The sequence below is a fragment of the Plecotus auritus genome (genome assembly GCF_963455305.1).
Source record: "Plecotus auritus genome assembly, chromosome: 2".
Classification (NCBI taxonomy): domain Eukaryota; kingdom Metazoa; phylum Chordata; class Mammalia; order Chiroptera; family Vespertilionidae; genus Plecotus; species Plecotus auritus.
The window spans coordinates 196,115,195-196,140,156 of record NC_137771.1 but is presented as its reverse complement, the minus strand read 5'-3'; the positions used below and the strand labels follow the sequence as shown (position 1 = coordinate 196,140,156).

The 24,962-nt window shown below is 41.4% G+C and overlaps 1 protein-coding gene across 4 annotated transcripts in view; it reads right to left on the bottom strand.

Moving 5' to 3' along the window:
• Window positions 1–9,298: 9,298 nt before the first annotated feature.
• Window positions 9,299–24,962, bottom strand: part of PLD1 (phospholipase D1) — a 156,173-nt gene continuing 140,509 nt past the window's right edge. For all 4 annotated transcript variants that reach the window (XM_080657756.1, XM_080657758.1, XM_080657759.1 and 1 more), the window contains 3 exons: window positions 21,066–21,219; window positions 13,883–14,000; window positions 9,299–12,305 (listed from right to left, as the gene is read on the bottom strand). In XM_080657756.1, the coding sequence (XP_080513882.1) occupies window positions 12,081–12,305; window positions 13,883–14,000; window positions 21,066–21,219 (497 nt within the window). In that variant the 3' untranslated portion in view covers window positions 9,299–12,080. The remainder of the gene's footprint in view (window positions 12,306–13,882; window positions 14,001–21,065; window positions 21,220–24,962) is intronic.

The following is a 24,962-nucleotide window of genomic DNA, read 5'->3' as shown; positions in this document are numbered from 1 at the left end:
TCACCCTTTCCCCCTCACTCCTCGGAAACTCCTTCTCAGCATCTTTTGTTATAATTAATTTCAAGGTGTGGAACTTTAACTGTGCTTTGTGCATAATTAACTCACAATGGTTTGTGGGGTGTGTGTGTGTTTTTTTCCAGCTCTATCTTTTTTTAAAAATCTTTCTTGTTGAAAGTATTACATGGATCTCCTTTCCCCCCATTAACCTCTTCCAGCCCACTCCCATTGTCTGTGTCTAATGAACTTGTATGCATATATGCATAACCCTCACCACCCCATTGTCTATGTCCACAGGTTATGTATAGTGCATACAAGTTCATTGGTTGATCTCGTCCCACCCACCCTCCTCTGCCTTCCCTCTGAGGTTCAACAGTTTGTTCATGCTTCTATGTCTCTGGGTCTGTTTTTGTTCATCTGTTTATTTGGTTCATTAGATTCCACATATAAGTGAGATCATGTGACACTTATATTTCTCTGACGCTTATTTTGCTTAGCATAATTCTCTCTGTTGCACATGGTAAGAGTTCTTTCTTTCTTTTTTTTTTTATTGCCGTGTAGTGTTCCTTTGTGTAAACGTACCACAGTTTTTTTATCCGCTCATCTTCTGATGGGTACTTAGGCTGTTCCCAAGTCTTAGCTATTATAAATTGCGCTGCTATGAACATAGGGGTGCATTCTTGATGGTTCTGATGAACTAAATCAGCATTATACCCACCTGGGGGTGGGGCGGGGGATGAGAAAACTGAGAGGCCCACAACCGGCCTTGAGTTAGTGCAGCGATTCAGTGAGAAGTCTAGTTCCCAGCTCTCCCACAGCCATGAACTTGACTGTGTCTCTTCCAGGCATTCACTGTCAACCTTCATAGCAGAAGCAGCTCGTTGTTTGCTCTAAACTTTATTTAGGAAAGACAAAGCCTGCTGGGTGTGGAAAGAATGCAGGTTTGGGGAGAGAGCTGGGCTTAAAGGCCTAGACCCGTGAACACGTATTTTGTTGGGCATTTAATTTGAAATGTGCATTTTCTGAAGATACCAGCTTCAGGCAGCTGTAAAGGGTTACGGATTTAACCTCCTGGTGGTTGATTGCACAGCCACATTCCAGAAAACACAACACTCCTTCCAATCTTCCCAGAATTAAGCTCATAGAGTTCCAGTTAGAGAAGAGAGCCATTCTGGGTAACGCAGCAGATGTAAATTGTGTGCCCGAATTGATTTTGCATTAATTTATCATAGGTTATTTCCATGCTGCTTAAATACCATTTTTTAAAGCTTTTATGGAATTGTGTTGTTAAAGCTCATTTGTTTCCACTGAACAGAGGGCTCCAGGAGGTAAGAGCTCTTTTTCAAATCCTTCCCCTGCGGGAAAGTATTTTCACTGGTGAGGAATTCTTGGTAATGAGCTGTCTGTTTGCACAACTCCTGCGCGCATGTTCTGTGTTGCTTCTGTATGCTTCCTTTTGCAAGACATCACGAGGCATCAGCTTCGGCTTTCATACTCCCTTAGAGGACCAGCCCTGCCGCCCACTGGAACCGAGTACAGCGGTGGGTCCTGTGGGAGCCTGGGGGCTCAGATAAAGGCTCTGTGTGCCCTTGCCACACAGTGGGGCTCACGAGCCTTGGGATCTGGGCTCTACTACTTGAATGACATTCTCTTAGAAACCATCAAATGAAGAGCAAAGAGGTAATCTATAAACCCATCTGTGTTTTGCTTTTTTTTCTTTTCTTCCTTTTTTTGAGGGAGGAAGGGAGGGAGGGGAAGAGAGAGAGAGAGAGAAAGAGAGAGAGAGAGAGAGAGAGAGGCTGCTCAGATAGAAGACATAAACATGATACAGAAGCTCCTCTTTCAGCTTTGGAAGCATGAACTTGCTAATATACAGAGTGACACAGCACAGTAACAGCACATCCATGGTTCTTTCTATCAACTATGGTGGAAGCAGGCAGAGGGCCTACCGCTACATGTCTTCATGGGTGTCGTATTTTTTGCTAGCCTTGGGTTTATTTTTGAGATCTTTTACAAGTGGTTTGATTCATGGAGCCCTCATTCCCAATTAAATACTAAAGCACTGAGTATATTTTCATGGAAACTACTGGAAAGAAATGGAAGATGAATGGTGTTCCATCCAACCATACCACATTGATTGTGAAACTGACAATTTGTGAGTGGTGAGAAGTTTAGCAGTGAGGTTGTTAGGATGTCTGCTATCCTAAGACTAGTTCAGGAGAAGACTCTGTACTCAAGGAGAATTAGACTAAAAACTCCCTTTAGGGATGGAACCTGATAGGGAAAGGTAATTTGCTACAAAGCTGATGCATTTACCAGGGATCTGCTCATTTTTAGATTCTAGCACCACCTAGAGGAGAGAATAAAATAATTCCCGTCTACCCCTGAGTCAAAGGCATCTTTCATTTCTACTAACCATTTTTCAGTTTTAAAGCACCACCTTCATTTTTATAACTTATTTGATATTCAGGTAATTGTCTTTAAGGTGAAAGCTTCTATTCACTTTGCTGATGAAGAAATTTATCTCTCCGTGGCTTACTGTGCAAAACATTTGACCAATTTTTCATGTGACCGAAAATGTTATCCATGAATTGATTCTTCTTTAAATGGCTTTATTCAGATATAATTTATACGCTGTAAAATTCACTAATTTTAAATGTACAACTTAATAAATTTTAGTAAGTTTACTGAGTTGTGTAGCCATCATCATAATGCAGTTTTAGAACATTTTCATCACCCCAGAGAGATCCCTGCTGCCCATTAATCCCTCTTCCAATCACCAGCCCCAGGCAGTCACCAATCTGCTTTTTGTCTCCACAGGTTTCCTTTTTCTGAGTACTCCAATGAATGGAATCATACAACAGGTGCTCTTTTTCCGCTGGCTTCTTACATGTAGCATAATGTTTTTGAGGTTTATCCATGGCGCAGCATTAACCAATATCTTATTCCTCTTTACTGTTGAGTCATACTCCATTATATTGGTAGACCACATTTTATTTGTCCATTTATCATTGTCGGACATTTGGGTTGTTCCCGGTTTTTTTTTTTTTTTTTTGCTATTATGAATAATGCTGCTATGAATATTGGCATGCAAGTCATCTTTTAAAGAAAGAAAATGTCATTACTAAAAAGGCAGTGAATAAAATGTGTAGAAGAAGAGTGATTATGTGAATTGTCTATATTAGGGAGAAAAATTAGGGCAATCTGGAGATGCCCAGAGAGAAGGCATCTGGTTCCTGGGTTCAATATTTATGCTTAGGAAATAGGGAGCTCTTGGAGCCACACTTGTGCAGAAATACAGAAGTGTGAGGAAATAATTCAGGATTTGCTTTGATGGACTTGCAGAATTCAAAGGCAATTCTTAAGGAATTTCCTCTTGTTGAATCAATACAATATGTAGCAGCTGCGGACTTCAGTAATGTGCCTGAGGTTGGGAGTTCATTTATAACTCCGCCTTGTCCTCAAGAGGATGGTTAAGGAGCCCTTTGAAAGCTAAAATAAACTGTGGGGCCAGATGCGTCTGAGTCCAAATCCAGCTTCTGCCAATATGTTCAGGGCCTTGGCCAATCAATGTTCTCATTGGCACCTTGGAAGGCAATGGCACCTACCTTACGGGCTGTTGGGAGGACTCACGAAGATGGTGTATGCAGAGCATTAGCATAGGGCCTAGCACACACTGAGGTTTTTTTTTTTTTTTATTCCTCACTGGAGGATATGTTCATTGATTCTAGAGAGAAGAAGGGAGAGAGAGAGAAACATCAATGTGAGAGAGAAACATCACTTGGCTGCCTCTCCTATGTGCCCCATCCAGGGTTTGAACCCACAACCGGGTATGTGCCCTGACCAGGAAATGAACCCACAACCTTTCAGTGTGTGGGATGTCACTCCAACCAACTGAGCCACACTGGCCACGGTGCACAGTGAGTTTTATGCTATTTTTTAGGATTGGATTGTGCTCTAGATCAGTGGTTCTCAACCTTTTTGATGCCGCGACCCTTTAATACATTCCTCATGTTGTGGTGACCCCCAACAATAAAATTATTTTCATTGCTACTTCATAACTATAATTTTGCTACTGTTATGAATCGTAATGTAAATATCTGTGTTTTCTGATGGTCTTAGGTGACCCTGCTAGTGGTTCTCAACCTGTGGGTCGCGACCCACAGGTTGAGAACTGCTGCTGTAGAGCCTAAGACCATCTAAAAACAGGCTGGTGGGAAGATTTAGTGCAAATCTGAAGGGACTGATTTGGACCTAGGGGGATAAACACCAGCATGATGAGTTCATATATAAAATCATTGTCTAAGATTCTACAGAGTTTTCCCTATGGGAGACAGTCAGAGGTCCTTGGGTTTAATAAAAACTTAATGCCCCGTGAGGAGAATGATGAAGAATACAAATACTCAATAATAGGCAATATGTCAGATACAGTAATTGCCAGTTTTAAGTAGTCCTTTCCGCTGTCTCTCTCCTTATCAGCTGTGCACCTGATCTATGGTTAAGAAAACAGGGCCCAGACCATATGAAGTCTCTGTGAGACAGGGAATGAAATACATGTTTTGCTGCCGGAAAATATGTCCAACACTCAACAAAACCATCATCTTTAAAATGACACAGCAACATATTAAAATCTATACAAATCAGGGGACTTTTCCTCAATAAAATTTCTTTCATTTGGGGTAGTCACATGAGTACTCCATGAGTTTCTCAGGCCTTTATATTCACCCAAGTGGTAAATTTAAGAGGCTAACGTGACCCCGAGTGCCAGACATCTTTCTTGAAAGGTGAACATGGTAGGTTAGCATGGTGTGCTCAGGTAGGCTAAGTCGCCACCTCAGACGGTGATTTAAGAAAAATTGAATTTATTTAGGGAATGGAGATGTGGGATGGGATATCCAAATGGAAGGGCTGCACAGCTACAGTCCTAACATTTCTGTTGGAGAAAGCCAGGATCTGAGGAGGAAAAGTCGTTAGATACGCTTGTCTGTCAGCAGAAGAACGCAGCTCAGTGAGGCAAAGAGGGAAATACAGATGTTTTCAGAGTCCTACAGGTCTACTCAGGGGAAAACCACACAGAACTGATGTGGTGAGATGTAAGTTCAATTCTATCAGATGTTTTGGTTTGTTGACTTATTGGCTCCCAATTTGTAGCCTTGTAGCTGCACCTTTTGCCACGTGACTTTGCAATTCTTCCTACTACGGTAGGTGCACGGATGTTGGGTTTGAACATGGGCCTTACTGTGGCCAATGGAAAGTGGGCAGTGTGACAAGGTACCAGTTCCAGTTTAGTCTTTAAGGGGCATTTGCGTTTTCAGTTGCCTTCTTGTGCTTCTGCCATTGTCTTGAGAAGAAAATGTTGCTGCCCAAGGAGGAGCAGGATAGACACAGGAAGCAGTTCTGGACCATGCTTAGCCTCGGTCAGCTGGCTTCCAGCAGTCGTATAAGCAAGAGTAAGTGACTGCTGTGTAAAGCCACTGCATTTTTAAAAAGTACGTTTTTATTGATTTCAGAGAGGAAGGGAGAGGGAGAGAGAGAAACATCAGTGATGAGAAAATCATTGACTGGCTGCCCCCTGCACACCCCACACTGGCGAATGAGCCCTTAACCTGGGCATGTGCCTGACCAGGACTCGAACCGTGACCTCCTGGTTCATATGTCGAAGCTCAACCACTGAGCTACGCTAGCTGGGAAAGCCACTGAATTTTGAAGCTGTAAGGCAGCATTATGGTGATAATAGGTTACTGACCCCCTTAACCCTTTACTACCACCTCCCTCCACACTTTCCCTCTTGTAACCACTATACTGCTGACTATGTCTTTGAGTTTTGTCTTGTTTGTTCATTTGTTGCTCTCAGTTTTATATCCCACATCTGAGTGAAGTCATATAGTTCTTGACTTTTTCCTTCTGGCTTATTTCACTTAACATGATATTATCAAGATTCACCCATGTTATTTCAAACTAGAGGCCCAGAACACAAAATTCGTGCACAGGTAGGGTCCCTAGCAGCTTCTGGCCGGGGCCTCCCTTCCCCAGCTGCTGGCCAGGGCCTTCCTTCGTTCTGCACCACCCCCTGGTGGTCAGCACACATCATAGCGAGTGATCAAACTCCCAGTCAGTAGAACTCCCAAGGGGACATTTTGCATATTAGGCACATATATATTTCCTCTTTTCTTATGGCTGAGTAGTAGTCCCTCAAATGCCTCTTATTTCAGGCACTTTCCTATCTTGAGAATGGAAATTAGTTTGCACTCTCCATTTATTAAAATGTGAGCACCATGAAGGTGGGGTACTGGTCTGACTGGTTCAGTGATGCACCCCCACACTCATACTGGACCTTTCTCATTCTGTGCCATTGAACGGTATAGTGGTCTTTTACAAGAAATCAGCTGCATCTTGCACCTCATAGAGAGAGAAGACTGGAGCAGGGGTGGCTCGCTGTGACTTTGAAGTTAGCCTTTGCAGTCTGCAGGGAAGGGCCCCATAGGCACACATTTCTGTCTCTAGCTCAGACATATAGCATGCAGGCTCTAAAAACCCATGTGCAGAATGAGGAATCTTGTTTGCAAATAGAGGGTCGCTGCTGATTTCACACTTTTAATTCATTAATGTGTATTTACTTTTTTTTTTAAAGCAGTTAAGGGACCAGGCATAGAAAGCATAGATTATGAAGCAGACAATAGATATATGTATCATTTCCAATGCTTCACAGAAGAAAAATTCAGGAAAACTGAGTGTTTTACATTCATAATTCTCATTCTGAACACAAACTTGTATGCCTATCCACCCTCCTTTAAAAACACTTTATTATAAACATCATCAACCATGCTTGCCCTGAGTGTGCAGCTGGTAGAAGCCTTCTTTAGCTGGCAACATCTCTTCCAGAACCAGCAAACGTGATTTTCATTCCTGAAAGAACTTCATCCTGTTCTTAGAATAAATCTATTGTGGAATGTTGGGCTTTGGGACAGGGAGACTTGAAAACCTTGTTTATGGAAGAGATTAAAACTCACCCACATCTGTTTTGTTGAGTACCCTGTCTAGACATTCTTTGCTCTCTCTTACCATCTTTAAGAAAAGCTTACTGATCCTTCCTCTAGAGAGAGGATTTGTGGATCATTGGATCATGAAGGCACATAAATGAAGGGCTTGCTGTGTTTAAACTTTACAAAAACAGGAAGCCAAGCCTTAGTTTGCCAAACCCTACCGTCATGGTGAGGCTAGGACCCCAAGTTCTGTCCAGAATATCTGAACAGTCTGAATGGATGCTTATCACCAGGGAATTTGTTTTTTGTGTCAGAGAGGCATGCTCCAAGTGCACTACTCTGGTATGAAATTTTAGAGCAGTTAAGGAGAATATCAGTACCTTTGGCCCAGATTATTTAATGTGAAGAATCCAAGTGGAATATACATTTGGAGGGAGTGATGTTATATTTCCTAGTGTCAGACTGAACCAGGATGAAATTCACTTCAGTGTCCTTATTTAGAATAAAGCAAACAATTGTAGCTGCTTGGGAACTGGAAAGAGTAATTAAGCCTGCATTTCAGTTGGGTTTCCATCCAGTCTCTGCCTTTGGAAGTTAAAATTATTAGTGTGACAAATTTTCATTTATCTTGTGTTTGATTACTTTTCATTTTTAGATTACAAGTTAAAAATGGTATAAGAGAAAATTAAAATAACCTAAAAGAAATTTAAACCATAAAAATTTTGGTCCCTTTAATGGATCCTTCAATTTCAAGTCAAAGCCAGAAATATCTCACATGTGAACTAAATGCCATTAGGAATCATATTGTGGTACCGGCCCCTCCCTCTCAATAATGCAAATCCATTGATTCTTCACCAGCAATTTTTTTTGATAGAGGCTGAAAAAATGCCTTTTCCAGTGAATTTCCAGATTCAAGAATTTCTTAAGGCCTATGCCTGGTAAGACCTATTTTAAACCTCTAAACTGCCAGTAAGAATTGGTCTCAGAGGATCTTTCAAGGAAGTAAAAATGTATTCCAAAGAATACTTAAAATCTTGTATCATTTGTTCACTTTATCCAAGAGGGAAGAGAAGTCACAGAGGGTCCTCTGCATTCTTGCTACACAGGGGACAGGCATGTGAGTATGCGCACATGCCAATCATATTCAGCCACTCTCCTTGCAGTGGGATGCTGAAAAGAATGATTACCTTGTTAAATAAAATGACATTTTGTCAGTCACTTAAAAGCTAACCTGAAGATTTATTGGAGAGGCTTAATTTTGTGTTTTCCAAAAGACCTTTTCTCGTCCTCTAAAACTGTTTACATACGGAGGAGGTGCTCTGGTTGTGGACGGAGGTTGAAGGAATGAGGAGTGAGGAGATGCAGAAAGAAGCCCAGTTCTTCATGATGTACAAAACCTGTTCGGCCTGTAGTCTTCCATCTACAAAGATTTCTGGGCCTGCTGTTTTAATCTGGAAGACTGTTCATTGACAATGCATTACAATTTCTCAAGTTATTACATAAGAAATTAACTGCTAATTTTTGGCAATCTATAGGCAAATTTTCTTCCAAAGTTGGTAATAAAACCAATGTTTTGTTTACAATAAGCCACTGAATTACCTAATGACCAGCTCTGTAGCCCTTTGAATGATGCATTACAGCGGAGAATTCAGAACATCCCACTGCAAGGTGAGTCACCGAGGGGACACTTGATACAGAGCAATGCCTGTACCAGACCTGCTATGTCCTCCAACCACTAAGCTCGGCCAATCTGAATAGCTTTAATAGGACATGACCACTTTTTACCCTTCGTTTCTTATAATCATAGAATTTTCCTTCTTGGAAACAAAAATTATTACAGAGATTGTCAGAGTGACAGGTACAACATTATAGGTGTTCCAAAAGATTACAGTCAGTTGGAAACGTTGAACTGATTCATAATAGTTTTTCAAGGCTTTGGATCATTTGCATTTTTAAGTTTGTATCAGACATTGCAATTGTTAAAGATAAATTAGGTGACTACCTAATAAAACTAAAAGTGGAACTCCCATTTGACCCAGTGATCCCATGTCTAGGAATATATCCCAAGAAACCAGAAACATCAATCAGAAAGGATATATGCACCCCCATGTTCATAGCAGCACAATTTACAATAGCTAAGATTTGGAAACAGCCTAAGTGCCCATCAGCAGATGAGTGGATTAAAAAACTGTGGTACATCTACACAATGAATACTGCGCTGCGGTAAAAAAGAAGTAATTCTTACCATTTGCAACAGCATGGATGGACCTGGAGAGCATTATGCTAAGTGAAATAAGCCAGTCAAAGAAAGATAAATATCACGTGATCTCACTCATTTATGGAATATAATGAACAACATAAACTGATGAACAAAAATAGATCCAGAGACAGAGAAACATCAATCAGACCATTAAACCTCAGAGGGAAGGTAGGGGAGGGTGGGGGTAAGGGGGAGAGATCAACGAAAGGACTTGTATGCATGCATACAAGCCTAACCAATGGACACAGACAACAGGAAGGTGAGGGCATGAGTGGGGGGACAAAGGGGGTAATGGGGGAATAAGGACACATATGTAACACCTTAATCAATAAAGAAATTTTAAAAAAAGATAAATTAGGTAGTAATGGTGTCAGAGGCTGAAGGGTAATTAGGCCACACAGTACATCTCGTGTCCACATCCCATGCAATTTTTGCAGAATGCTGAACTATGTAAACTGCTATTATAAAACAGGCAATTATTGCACCAAATTTTCCATAAAATCCATCCAAGTAAATCTTGTAGCCTCTCATCTTTGCATATGAGATCTTGCCTTCGAGAAGATATAGTAGAAAAAAAAAACTTGCCACAGAAACCAGCAGGAAGATGTCTTGTCTGAGATAATGTAAGTTTTTCATTTCATTAGCTCTCTCCTCCACCTCATTTATTCACTCAACAAGCATTTATTGAGCACCTTGTATGTACCAGGCACTGTTCTAGGCTCTGGGGATACAGTGAACAAAACACAGGAAAGTCCCTGCCCAGGGGGCTTACATTCTAGTAGAGGGGGACAGACAAACACCTAAATACATAATATCACAGGGTTTCAAAATTGCTTAGAAATATCCTTTCTGAAATCTGTGTACTGACATCTATGATAAAGTGAGAGGAGGGGCCAACAATGAACTGTAGACATTTCATGAGTTCCAGGTTCACGATCTCTAAGCTCAACCACTCTGGGCCTCCGTTTCCTCATCTATAAAATGAGGGGAGGTAGAATTAAGTAATTTTTTAAATGGAAAGGGCCCTTTTAGGCTCTTTTTTTCATGGTTTTAAAGGAGACTCTTGCACAAAGTTAAGAGCCAGTTTGATGACTGTCCTATGATTTTTAAAAATGTTTAAAAATGAAATATAAGAAATCCTTAGGTATTCTACATACACTCAACACTTGAAATGCCAATCTAAACTTCATAAATAACAAATGTCTTATTTACAAGTGCTAAAGAATAAAGTCCTGTTACCGTGATCATGAGCTAGCTGGGAAAAAAAGTTATTTATTCATAAAGCCTACTCATTTCCATTGTTGGTTACATAATCCCAGTCCCACCTCATTTGTAAAAAGTTCTATAGCTGTGAAATCCTCTCCTAAGATCACTGACCTTGTGCCCCTAATTAACCTTTTCCACTGGACTATGAGCTCAATGAAAACGGGTTGGGTCCTCGCTTCTTTGAAGAACAACCCAAATGAGATTCTGTCCAGGTAATCCACAGACATGAAAGCATTGCACCTACCCCATGTTTTATGGACATAGGCCTTTTGGGAGCCAACATTAGCTCTTTGGCTATAAAAATAGTTCTGCTTAGTAAAATTAGAGCTATGGTGTACCAAAAGGCACTCTAATGTCCAAAAAGAAAAAAAAATGTTTCCAGAACAATTCACAGACTAGAACAGTATGAATTAATGAATATCCTAACCTCTTTGGAAGCCCTGGTGGAATGTTAATGTATATTTAATAATGCAAGTGAAATAGCACATCTTTTGCAATCAATTTTTCTTTAAGAAGATAACACTGCTGGAGAGCTGAGTGTCAAATAAGGCTGGGTTCATACTTATTAACTTAGTATGAGTTATGAAACCTCTGATTCTCTTGAAAGACAAATTGCATTCACTGGTTTGATTTTGAAATAGAAAAACCTCAAATTTCAATCAATCCAGCAGCTAAGGATGACAGGAAATTTTGCAGGACTCTAAGGAATCTTATTTTTCTTATCTGGATCAGATCCCCACTGACACCTGGAGGTTTCTGAAGGCTGCATGCTCTGTCTTTGAGTTTTATCGGTTGCTGTGTAATCAAATATCTTACACATGTTTTCAAATTCGATCAGGCAGGCCTCATCAGAAGGACACATCTTGTCAGTGCCTTTAGAGGCAAAGTGAAATCTCTGTCTCAATAACTGAATTTAATTCCTTCCTGTTGCCCTGTAGTGAGAAGATACATATTATAGAGTGTCAATGTTACCAGAACTGCCTAACATGGGCTGCTGTGTAGAGTCTTTACTATCCTGTCAGTCGCTGAAAAGGAATAATGACCACATCTTTGCTTGGGTGAACACTACCACTTCAGGACCAGATGGGCAAGGGCATTACACGTAACCTTGGAGCAGCAGCATGATATCTTTTAACAATAAACAAGATCTCAACCAGTGCTGTATGGACTATGAGGGCAGGTCCAGCAGACATTAGCTGCATAAATGAAAGTCAGAGAAGAATAAGGAAGTTCAGATGACTTTTGGCAACCTAGATCACAGTTATAGGTAAATTCTTGTTAGTAAAGGAAATGCACTTTGGTGTACATCATGGAATTGGTGTATGTGTTCAAGTTGTTGAGTATATGCTACCAATAAGAATGCAGTCCCTTTCTCACAAGGATAGGCAGGAGGAATGTAAAGCCCTGATGACATTCAGCGTCCTTACATCAGTGTGACTTCAGCCCTTCCCAACCAACCCAAAGGGTCCATGGGTTGGACACAAGAGTGCATCAGGCTGTACGTGGCTGTTAGGCTTCAGAAGTCACTGTGCGCAGTGTACTCTTTGGGGTGGAAGTCTCTGAGCTGATAACTCTTAAGTCCAAACCTCCATGGGCACCATGGCTTCTTTGGTTCCCACAGAAGGCAGTAGGCATTCTCCAGACAAGAAATTAAAGGGGAATTGCACCAAGAACCCACGAATCTTTTTCAGTTCCTCCTCAGCTCTAATGGGATCTTCCTTTGCCAATATGGGCTTGGTTATAAAGTCTCTCAGCTGGACTAAAGTGTGCACTTCATCATTGGGAAGGCACCGGAACACCTGATTAAAACACAAAAAGGAAACTGAGCGACAAGTTTAAAAGAAAGCATATCCCATTTTTGTAAAATACTAATTCAAGAGACAAATCTTGGCTTTATAAAACACATAATTAGTTTTATGTTACAGCATAGAGCTGACTGAAAAGTTGCTTTTCTTATTTACTACAAAGAAACAGACAAATTTGCTTGCTTCCAAAAATAAAATCATAGGTAGACTCATATCTGATCTACACAAATTACTAACCCCAGGATAATGTCAAGCTTATAGCAAGGAATTTCATTGATGTTATGTTTTAGATAATAATCAACCCTTAGTTTCAGTGGAGGTTCTAGATTAAGAGAAAAATTGTATAATTTATTTTCTCTGACTTTTTATTTTGAAAAATGTTCCTATCTGTACCTTTAGAGTTATCCACTGTATACTTATTTTGCTCATTGAAAATATGTTTCAGATATCATAACACTTCAGCATGCATTTCTTAAGAATAAGGATATGTGTCTATATAATTACAATACCATTCTCACACCTCAGAAAATCAATTGCATATTATTTAAGATGAGGTCTATATTCAGATTTATCCTATTATCTCCCAAATGTCTTTTATAGCTGTTACCATCCCAATCCAGGACCAAACAAGGCTGTCCACTGTATTTTAAAAATTACATTTTAAGGGACTGCTGCACATGACCTATTTGATCATTGCCTTGGATCTCAGGATGAAATAAGGCTGTGTAGATAGTGGTCCTGTTTCATTAGGAATGATGAAATCTCTGTGCTGGAGGGAGGGGGCTCTGCAAGTCATGAAGAAGAACACACTCTTACCCAACCTGATAGATGGTCAATGGATCTCAGCTTGAATATTTGCTATGATGCAAAGCTGGCTACGTCGTGAAGTAACCTGTTCCGCGGTTAGACAACTCTTAACTCTTGTACATAATCAATGGATAGAACTTACCAGGAAATGCATTTGGCCTCCCTAACAAATGGGGCTGGTTTTAAAACACCTTTCCAAGATTAGAGCTGTCCAACAAAGAGAGTGTCTTATTATTAATAAGCTTCATTATAAGGATGAATACTATGTACTATGTGATAGATACATTTAATATGCTAATCTTTAGCCTCATAACTACCCTAGTGAATATTCTTCCTAATTTATAGAAGAATGGAAGGCTCAGAATGTCAAGTCACTGTTCACAAAGTTATATTACCAGCAACTGGGTGAGCTGGGTTGAACCCAGTTCTGACTCACTTTTCGATCCCATTTGCCTCTTTTTTCTTTGTCACCAGACATATACAAAGGCTGGGTAACCACCTAAGAATGCTCATGATGGATTCCTGAAGCAGATGAGAGATCAGAATGTCACTAAAGTCTCTTCTAAACCATAATCTGTGGTGCTTTTTGACTCTGCTTTCTAATATCTACAGAGAGGTATTTTATTACAACTTGGAGGTAAATTGTTTTTTACACTCATTAAGAATACTCCAAACCAATTATATGCAGAAATAATGATGTGCTTTTGTGATGAAATTCAATGAAGAAAATAAGGCGGGGCGAGGGGAGAGTATATAAGACTTACCTTGTCATAAATTGTAGCATTTCGAGCTGCCGTTGAAACCCACACCTCCTTGAAGAATTTGTCACTCACTGGATCCTGAATGTCCTCACTTGAGTCAGAAAGATAGCCAAGGACAACCCTGAAATACAAGTGTCCTCCAAATTGAGTAACCAAGATAGAGTAGTCTGCTACAGGCATTGTTTCTAGTGGTAACTTCATTAAAACTTTGTATGTGTCTGTGTGCGTTTATATAAAAAAAACCCCAAGTTTCAAAACAAAACAGAAACCCCTAAGTTGTTATGATGCTTGAAAGTTTTAACTGTTAAACCGAGAGAGAGGCCTTAATTTTGATCTAAGGGAGTCCTTGGAATTTGGTTTAAATGGGTGAGAACCATGGAGAATAGGATTAGCATTCACAACAAGTGCCAGCAAATAAAACACGTAACCTTGAAGAAACTTGAAGCAGCAGCAGCATCATATCTTCTAACAATAAACAAGATGTGTTTAGCCCTTTCCAAGAGCTATCTCAGTAAATCCTCAACAACATTATGAAAAAGCAACTATTATTATCTCCATTTTATAGATAAGGGAACTAAAGCACAGAGAGGTTAGATAACTTCTTTAAGGCCACATAGACCTGGGCCTCTGACCAGGACCATCCCAAACCTGTGCTCTTAACCATGTCTTGATCTCTCTCCCTCCTTCCCTCCTTCCCTCCGTCTGTCCCTCCCTCTTTTCCTTCCTTCCTTCCTTCTTCCCTTCCCTTCTTTCCCTTCCTTCTTTCCTTCATTTGGTCCAATAACTATGCTGAACTCTAGGGCACAGAAGGAAATAAAAATGACATGGAGCTTCTCTGGGTAGATTTAAATTTAGTGGGTGAGAGCAACAATGAATAAATAATCACCCTCAAAAAAATTAACTAAAATTTTGATAAATACAGATATACTTTAAGAGTACGAGATGGGAGTAATTAGGGAGGCTCTGAATTTTGCCTACCTGTTTACCTAACCCTATCTATCATCTTTTAGAATTCAGTACAAAGTCACCTCCATAAAACTTTTTATGCATCCACTTCCAAACTCCTATTCTCCCCATCAAGCCTGGGAGGTTTGAACATTCTTCCTCTGTACCCCACTATAATTCATATATGCTTTGTTTTTATCAGAGCTCCTGCAATGCACACTATGCAACTTTTTATGTCTACCAGGCCCATTTCCCACTTCTAGCATATACATTCTTTGAGAGAACATGACTTGGCTACTCTCATATCCCCAGAGTGCCTGGCATAAAAGAAACCACATACCAGATGGTGTCTGAATGATCGTATATAAACAGGGAACTCGAAATTAGAAACTCTCAAGCAAAGCAAGACAAGTTTTAGGTCATATTTGAAAATGATAAAAACCCTGAACTTAGAGAAGGCCTTAGGGTTAAAAAGGACTTCCATCTTAATCCTGTGAGGTAGCTGGTACATGATTCCTATTTTGCAGATGGGGACCTAAAGTTTAGACACATACTAGTAATACAGCTAAAATTCAAACTGAGTCCAGAGTCCTTTGCTCACATACCTGGTAGGTTCCAAGAATATCAGAAAGACTTGTGCTTTGTTGAAAATAGAAATGGGGAAATAGGCCTTCGAAGGACTTTGGCATTCACAGTGAGTGAAACTGGGGCATATAGCAGACACTGGGGCAGAGGAGATATAGGATCCAACTTGCGTATTGAAATATGGCTGCTGTATTAAGAACAGACTGCAGGGCAAGGGTTGGAACGGGGAGATCAGTCAGGAGTGACTGCAGTAACCTAGGTGGATGATGGTGGCGGCTTGGGTGGTGGAGAGAAAGGTAGAGCCAATGGGTTTTACTGATAATGTAGGTATAGGGTGTGAGGAAAAGTGAGGCACCAAGAATGACTAGCAGGGTTTTGGCTTGAATAACTAGGATAACGCAGTTGCCATTAGCTGAGACTGGGAATTCTGTGGATAGAACCAGTTTGTGGGGGAAGATTAGGAATTCCATTTTTAATCTATTGAAATATCTATTAAATAGTCAAGTGGCAATGTTAAGCAGGCAGTTGAAAAAATGAACCTGGAGTTTGTGAGGGAAGGCTTGGTAGGAGATATACATTTTAGAATTGTCCATATATGTATACTAGAGGCCGGGTGCATGAAATTCCTGCACTCGGGGTTGGGGGGTCCCCTCAGCCTGGCCTGCACCCTCTCATAGCCCAGGATCCCTCGGGGGATGTCTGACTGCCGGCTTAGGCCTGCTCCAGGAGAAATCCTTAGCGCTGTCACAGAGGCGGGAGAGGCTCCTGCCACCACCGCTGCGCTTGCCAGCCATGAGTCCGGCTCAGGGCTTCTGGATGAGCGACACTCCCCCTGTGGGAGTTCACTGACCACCAGGGAGAAGCTCCTGTGTTGAGTGTCTGCCCCCTCGTGGTCAGTGCGCATCATAGCAACTGGTCATTCTACTGTTCGGTCTATTTGCATATTAGCCTTTTATTATATAGGATGCATAAAGCCATGTGACTTTAACTGGGTTTACCCAAAGGAGTGAGTATAGACAGAGAAGGGGACCTGGGGCACCTCAGCAGTAAGGGAGATAAGGAGTGGCCATGGAGACTGGAGAAAAGCCAGAGGACCTCATATCCCAGAACTATATGACGTACGGCATCAAGGAGAACTGTGTCAATTTCAAATGAGAAGTGACCATTGATTGGATTTAACAGTGTGGAGGTCATTATGTTGTTATGTCCCAATTATTCCAACATTATCAACTCCTGAAAAAGCTCAGCCAGTTTTACAGGGATAGAAAAGCATCTCCTTTTAGTTTTAGTCTGCATTTTTTTTGCTATATTAAAATTCTTTAAAGTAAGTGGATCTGGCACCATGGGCTCACTGGTAATCTTGGAATTTTGTAACCTCAAATTCTATTTCCACTTCAAATAATGTCTCCTTCAGCCAATATAGGAATCACTATTACACAGGTCTTCAGGGATGATGTTTGCACACGGATGCTGCTGCTCATTAAGACCCAAAGCTAAATTTGACTGCACCTAATTTGAGGGACTGTACAAGTTATATTAGTAACAATAAATCAGTTATAATAATACCTTTGATTTGGGTCAGGTCTAACCAGCTGAAAACTGAGCAAAAAGAATATTTCTGTGACTTTGCTTTTAAATTAGAACAAGAGGTAAGGCAACGTGTCTACCATGTTATCGGTGAAGAGCTTGTATGTAGAAAAAGTATTTAAATAAGTCTATAACAGACAACATTTAGTAATAAGTTATTTTCCCTGTCAGTTTTTTAATGATAAGAAACTTATATTGAAATGCACAGTGAAAATAATATGAAGTACTCTGGGTATTCTTCTGAGGACTAAGGTTCCAGAGAAAATGAGTTTGCTTTTATATTGATGTGTATAATGGCAATTATTTATTTAAAGTTGAATTGTTTACACATCAGTGGGACAATAGAAAAACTGCAGAAAATTGTTTCTGTTCTTCCCATTCCTCACATCTGTTGCTGAGTGACGGTTACATCTGTGAAGTTTGGATAATTTTATAGGACTTAATGAACTGTTGGACATATAATTGCAGCGCCCTGATGACTGATTCTACTTAGAACTGACTTCACATTAAAATATGTCTCTCTATTTTTCCAGGTGGAAAATGGATTGAAGTTGCATTTTTTAAGAGGACAAAAATGGCCACAATATTTATGTTTGAGAATATTTCCTAATAAAAAGAGCTAAAATGGACACAAGGCTTTTGTGGTGCTTTTTAGTATATTATCTGTGTTTGCCATGGTGGCAAAATGAAAATGATTGTTCAAGAACAACTGCCTCTTTAAGACAGTTTGAAAATAGCCAGGAAAAATAAAAGCACCTAGGAATAAATTTAGCATGACATGTATAAGAGCAGCATACAAAAAACTCTAATGCTTACTTAAGAACATGCTTAATAATAAAAACCCTTAAGCTTTATTGAAGAACAAAAAGAAATTGTTGAATAAATTGAAGTCTATATCTTATTCTTAAATAGAATGACTCAATATTATAAAGATGTCAATTCTTTTTATATCTATAATAATAAGAGGGTAATATGCTAATTAGACCTGACGTCATTCTGGACGAAGCTGGGGCTGGAGCGAAGCCAGGGTCCCGGGTGCCAGAGGGAAGCCGGTGCTGGCAACTGGGGGAAGGAAGGCCTACTCTTGCACGAATTTCGTGCAATCGGGCCTCTAGTTAATTTATAAATCTACTGTAATCCCAATAAAAATTAATAAGAGAGCTTGAATAAGTAACTCAAAAGTTTATGTGTAAGAATGAATATTTAAGAGTAGCCAAGGTTATTCTGGCAAAGAATACTAATTTGGGGAAATGGTAGGGCAAGAAGTAGTATTAAAATGTGCAGCTACAATAATTAAAATGCTATCAAATTGAAAGTAAACTGACTTTCAATAGAACATCATGGAGAGCCTAGTGATGCCAGGATATGTGGCCATTCAGTGTAGCAGCAGGTTAGAGAGGCAAAAAGCACCCATAGCACCTCAGGCAGTTCTGGGTCGGCTGGTTGGTTCGGGGGAAATGTGAGAGCTCCTACCTCATTTCTTATATCAAAGTAAATTTCAGATGTTAAGTGTGAAAAGTAATATCAAATAAGGACTAGAAAAATAGAAGTAAATATTTAATCTTGGGCTGGTAAAGCTATTCTAAGCCAATAAGAAAAGGTGATGGGGGGGGGGGGAGAACCTTGATAGCTTTGATTAATAAGAATTGAAATTTCTCCTAAATCCTTTAAGTAAGAGGAATTGAAAATCAGATTTGCAACAAATGTGGCATAGGAATTTATAATTACTTACAAATCATTAAAATTAAATTAAAACATTTTAACTGGGCAAAGATCACAACTAGGTGAGACAATCTACAAAAGAACAATTACATGTGAATACATTTTGAAAACCCCCTAAACATTCAAATTAAAATAATAAAATTCCATTTGAAATCCAACAAATTGGCAAAGACTAAATAAACTAACAGAACTCAGAGAAGACAGGGGGAATAAGCCCTCTAAATATTGCTAGAGACACAATAGGAAGTTGGAAGCAAAGAACACTGCACACTTCCTTCGACCAGAAATCCCATAGTTAGGATTTAGTTAAGGAAACAATTAAGAAAGTAAACTAGATGTTATCTAGAAACATACCCATTTTTTTTATATCAGCAGAAAAATCTGCCTAACAACGAGGTACTACTTAAAGGAATTATGGCATATGCAATATAATGCAGCCATTAGATGTTATAGAATACTTAATGAAAGTGTGTGTAACATTACACAAATAAGAAATAATTTTGTAGAACTGCAAAATCTTAATCATCTTTTCTTTAAAAAAGGACATAAAGTATAGCAATATATATTATAGAAAAAAGTGGAATGATATACGTCAAATGTTAAAATTGCTAGCACTGGATGGTGGGATTACAAATAAATTTGATTTTTTTTATTGCTTTTCTATGTTTGCCAAATTTTGTACAATGACAATATGTTGCAATCAGCACCACCTACTACTATAATTATTATACATTCAGAACGTTATAAAGAAGCCCACCACTTTAAAGAAAAGACTTCAGCTCATGGAACTGAAAAAATATGACATTTCTAGTTTACACAAGAAATATTGTTTCCCTGCTTATGCTGCAGTAGGCAATCAATGGGTTGATTAGCAGGATACTAATTTTAAACTCTCCCCGCTAACCAGAACACATTAGGAGCTAATTGAAATATCAATGGTTTGAAAAGAATCTTACTGGCAAAACAATTAGTAACAAAGGCAATAAAAATTGTGAGAAGGTATTGACAGTCCAATTCTGAGGGATGGGTTTGCTGAGCTCCCGCGGCAGTGAGAACAGAGTGAACCATTTCTGAAACGGAAGCTTTTATTAGTTTTCAAAAGCAGGGTTGGGAAGGAGGGAAACGGCCACCAGCATTTGCAGGAAGGGAGGGGCTCATTTTGTGCCCATCTGTAAGTGAACCGGTTTCCAACTGCGACCACGAACACCAGAACGGTTAAGATGGTGCTGTTGCATGTGTCTGCCGTGCCTTTCCCCAAATAGCTGAAAGCACAGCCCTTATGCAGGGACACCTGCTGCCTCTCACTGTGAAACCCAATCCTGGCAAACAGAGTTCTAGAATCATGGTTGTGAACTGACTGCAAAAGCCGAGAGCTGAGAGCGTGGTCGGGGTGTCCGCCGACAGTGGGAGCTCAGCGTGTCTCAGTGAGCAAGGGATGACTGAGGGGAGATAAGGAGCCATCTTGGAGTTAGGTTCCAGAAGGATCTCTGATCCCTGAGCCTAGACAACTGGGCCTGGGGTGGGGCCAGTGTGAGCCCAACTCTAGAAAGTTCTCAGTAACAATTAAATGAAGGACTCTGCCCAGCCAGTGTAGCTCAGTGGTTGAGCGTTAACCTATGAACCAGAAGATTAGGATTTGATTCCCAGTCGGGCACATGCCCGGGGTTACTGGCTTGATCCCCAGTGTGGGGTGTGCAGAAGGCAGCCGATCAATGATTCTCTCTCATCATTGATGTTTCTATCTCTCTCTCTCCCTCTCCTTTCCTGTCTGAAAACAATAAAAATATATATTAAAAATAAAAATAAACGAAGGATTCATTTCGGGCCACATGGCCCTTGCTTCCTAACCCTGTGTTCTCTCTGATTGATTACAGATTTGTTTAAAACTCACACCTTCTTGCAGAAGTTCAGCAATCTCCCATGTCTGGAGCCATCTTCAATGAGAACCAAAGTTTCCACATGTAAAATAATACCAGTAGTCCCTGGCATTCACTGAAATAACTTTTATTATATCCTTATATTCCTGGAACCATTTCCATTTCCAGAAATAAACTCACTATAAAAAACTTAAATAGATACTGGATAGTCTGACCTGGCCTAGTCCTAAACCCATTAATAGATTTAAAATGCTAGTTTCTCCATGACACATACACATGATACAAACCATTACAATAGAAAATGTCAGAGCCACACATCCTGTCATTTCACAGAGTCCTGGTAGTTCACGTCCTGTACCTGGGAGACACGATTAGAGGGAGAAGAACCTGGAGAGGACGGTGAGGCTGGGCCGGGCTCCAGTTCTACTGCAGTACAAGAACGCAAGACAGACCCAGGCTTGGAGGCTCACCTAAAGCACTGTAGCCGGAGTCCGAGGGCAAACTGGCCGGCCTGGTACTCTTCTCCATCCATCACTGAAGGGACCGTCTCGGTGTCCTGCACAATGACTGCCATTTCACTGTCTCGCTTTCCCAGCATGCTTCGGTCATTGATGTTGGCAGAGCCTATAGGAGAAACAGTGACGCTGAACAATCTTCTCTTCGTGGCAGACACTGTCAGCTGCCCTCTCACTCGATCCTACCTTGCTAAGAAAACCCTAATTGTGGGCAGGTTATCAAGAGCTGCTGTGCTTTAAGGATGCGGGCCCTTCCCTAAGCCAGGGGTGCATCTTGATCAGTCTAAGCCAGCAGTTAGAATTTCATTATTTTGGCCAGTGTTGGACTTAGATTGGGCCTTTAACTTGATTCTAGGCAGTGTGACATGAGGAACGGTCTGCTAGGGGCTTCTGCGAAAGTTTGTTTTGTTTTTTTTTTTTTTTTCCTTTTGATAAACTGGGACAAGAACAGAATGCTGCTGCTTCCAGCCTTTGGCTATTTTCTCTGAGCAGGTGGAGGAGGATGTGATTCCTAGGGCTGCTGCAGCCGTTTTGTAACCATGAGGAGACAGACAAGCTGGAGATAGCAGGGCAGAAAGAAGCAAGACCCTGGGTCTCTAAGTCACCGAATTAGCCAGCGCTAGAACGTTCTCACCTTCTGTTATGTGAAACAATACATTTTCCTTATTGTTTCATACGCTTCTAGCTGAATTTTCTATTTTGTGGCTCAAAGGATTCTAAACTGGTATAATCATTAAGCATACAAAGAATAAAAGATATGCTTACCAGTTCAGTTCAGTCAGCTTTGAGACTTACTCAGACTCTGTAGACTTTAACTTACCCTAGCTAATAAAAGAGTAATATGCAAATTGACTATACCTCTGCTACACCCACAAGCCATGCCCACCAGCCAATCAGGAGTGAGTATGCAAATTAACCCAACCAAGATGGCTGCAGCCACGAAGCGAGTGGGAGGCTTGGGTTTCCCTGGCGATGGAGGAAGCCAAGCTTTCCGCCCACTCTGGCCGGCCCAGGCCTCCACTCAAGGCTACAAAGTTTCAATTATAGAAGATAAATCCCAGATACCAGGGCCTCCACTTGGGTCTGCAAACCACCACAGGCCCCTCGCCTAGGCCACCCCATGCCCCAAGGGAACCCCCACCCTGATCCAGGACACCCTTCAGGGCAAACCAGCCAGCACCCAACCCTGCACCAGACCTCTATCCTATCTAATAAAAGAGTAATATGCAAATTGACCGTCACTCCAACACTCAAGATGGCTGCCCCCATGTGGACACAAGCTGGCTGCCACAAGATGGCCAGCAGGGAAGGATAGTTGGGAGAGACCAGGCCTGCAAGGGAGGGCAGTTGGGGCCAATCAAGCCTGCAGGGGAGGGCAGTTAGGGGTGACCAGGCCAGCAGAGGAGGGAAGTTGGGGGCAACCAGGCCTGCATGGAAGGGCAGTTGGGGGGGACCCAGGCCTGCAGGGGAGAGCAGTTGGGGAGGACCAGGACTGCAGGGAAGGGCAGTTAGGGCAATCAGGCTGGCAGGGGAGCAGTTAGGCATCAATCAGGCTGGCAGGGGAGTGGTTAGGGGGTGATCAGGCTGGCAGGCAGAAGCGGTTAGGGCAGTCAGGAAGGCAGGCATGCGAGCAGTTGGGAGCCAGCAGTCCTGGATTGTGAGAGGGATGTCTGACTGCCCATTTAGGCCCGATCCTACCAAGATCGGGCCTAAACGAGCAGTCGGACATCCCTCGAGGGGCCCCAGATTGGAGAGGGTGCAGGCTGGCCTGAAGGACACACTCCCCCCGTGCACGAATTTCGTGCACTGGGCCTCTAGTGATCATAGAATTATGAGCGTCAAAACCCAAGAGTACCTTCACAACCAAGAGTCCACTTTCTTTCTTTTTTAAAAAAAATATATTTTATTGATTTTTTACAGAGAGGAAGGGAGAGGGACAGAGAGCCAGAAACATCGATCAGCTGCCTCCTGCACACCCCCCACTGGGTATGTGCCCGCAAGCAAGATACATGCCCCTGACCAGAATTGAACCCAGGACCCCTGAGTCCGCAGGCCAACGCTCTATCCACTGAGCCAAACCAGCCAGGGCAAGAGTCCACTCTCAATACAGATTATCGTCAGTGGCTCTGGGTTTCCCATTCTCTTGCCTCACTTGTGTGGCATGCCAACAGCTTCTATATCAGCTTTCTTCCATCCTATTTTTAAATCCAAATGAGCTAAGAATGTTGACTCCCATGTGAAGGGCAATTATTTTCATAGTTCAACCTGTGCTTGCTGCATTCCTCAGCCTCGCATTCAGAAACCCCATCACGTTTTCTGTGTTAATCACTGCAGATTCATTCTTTAAATCCTTAAGGTGTCCTAGAAACTACAGAACGGCCTGACTGGTTCTTTCTTCTTCTCCCTCCTCTTTCCCTAATCACCTACTCCACTGCCTCTGGGTGAGTGGAGCAGAAGGGGTGGGTTGAGCAGGAGCACTGGCTGGCCCCTGTGATGGGGACACTCAGGGTGTAAGGTGACAGCAGGTTGGCCTGAGCCCACCTGGAGGGATGTTGTACATGAGAAAAATCGGGCCCATCTTGAAGAGACATTACTACCACTTGCACAAAGTTGTCATGTAGTTAATATGCAAATCTACGATAACTATGGATGTGAATGGAGCCCCACAGTGACCCTGGGTGACAGAGAAAGGATGGAGCACCTCACCAGACATTTTGGAGCACTACCAGAACACTGTAAGGTGACAAGACAACCTTTGAAACACTTTGTTTTGTTAGCAACCAATCGTCCTTTATACGTACACTTTTTGATAACACTAGAAAATGTACAGCTATATCTTTGGATTGGACAGTTGGCACAGCCTTAATGTGGGCAAAGTCATTTAATCTTTCTCAGCTTTAATTTGGCTTTTATACATTGAGGTCATACTGTCATTGTAAGAATTAAGTAAGGTTATGTGAAAGCACTTGCTAATCTATAAATGGCTCTACAAATGGTAATTATTATTGGCATCATTATCAAATTCTTGTTAATGCTTTACAATATCTGCACCAGAGAACACTGCCGTAGAAAAGGACAAGCAGCATTTGTATCAGAGAAGCCTCCTCTCTGGGTTAATCACCCCTCACCCTGGTGTGTGAACTGCAGCATGGAGAGGAACCAAGTTCCCACAGTGCTGTTTTGGGAACTTCACTACCCCTGGTCTCCAGCAGAGGCCGCTCTCGGGCTGCAGGCTGCTGGATTGGGAGGTCATCACTGCTCTCCACTGTCAGGAAAACTGGGGATGGGAAGCCTCCTACACGCACACACACACACACACACACACACACACACACGCACACACACACACACTTTCACACCAGTCCCCCAGTCTCCCTCCCACCAAGGTGGGCCCTATTCCCAAAGAGAGAAACACATTCCTGGCATTCTGAGCTGGAATTCTTAGAGAATGGAGTGGTTTTTCTATTTCCAGGGCTGATTTGCAGTTACCCAGGGCACTGATTCTCAACCACACTGAGTAAGTGTTGGCTACTATTTAATAGGAATGTGAAAAGGGGCCGAGAATACTTTAGATGAATGTAATAAATGAGATACTGAAAATGAGATGTTTGTTGATGTAAATGCTACCTCTATTCTTGTTAAACGGTTCCACATTCTGAAAACCAAATTCAGAACAGCAGATATAACATTATTCTACTTTATAACATGGGAAAGAAGAGAGGGCGAGGCTCTAGAAAGTTACACATTGAACTGTTAAGTAGGGGGGGTGTGCCTTCTGGCAAAGAAAGGGAGGACAAAAAGGGGAATTCTGACCTTTTATTCCATACATGCCCTTAGAGTTTGCATTGTTTA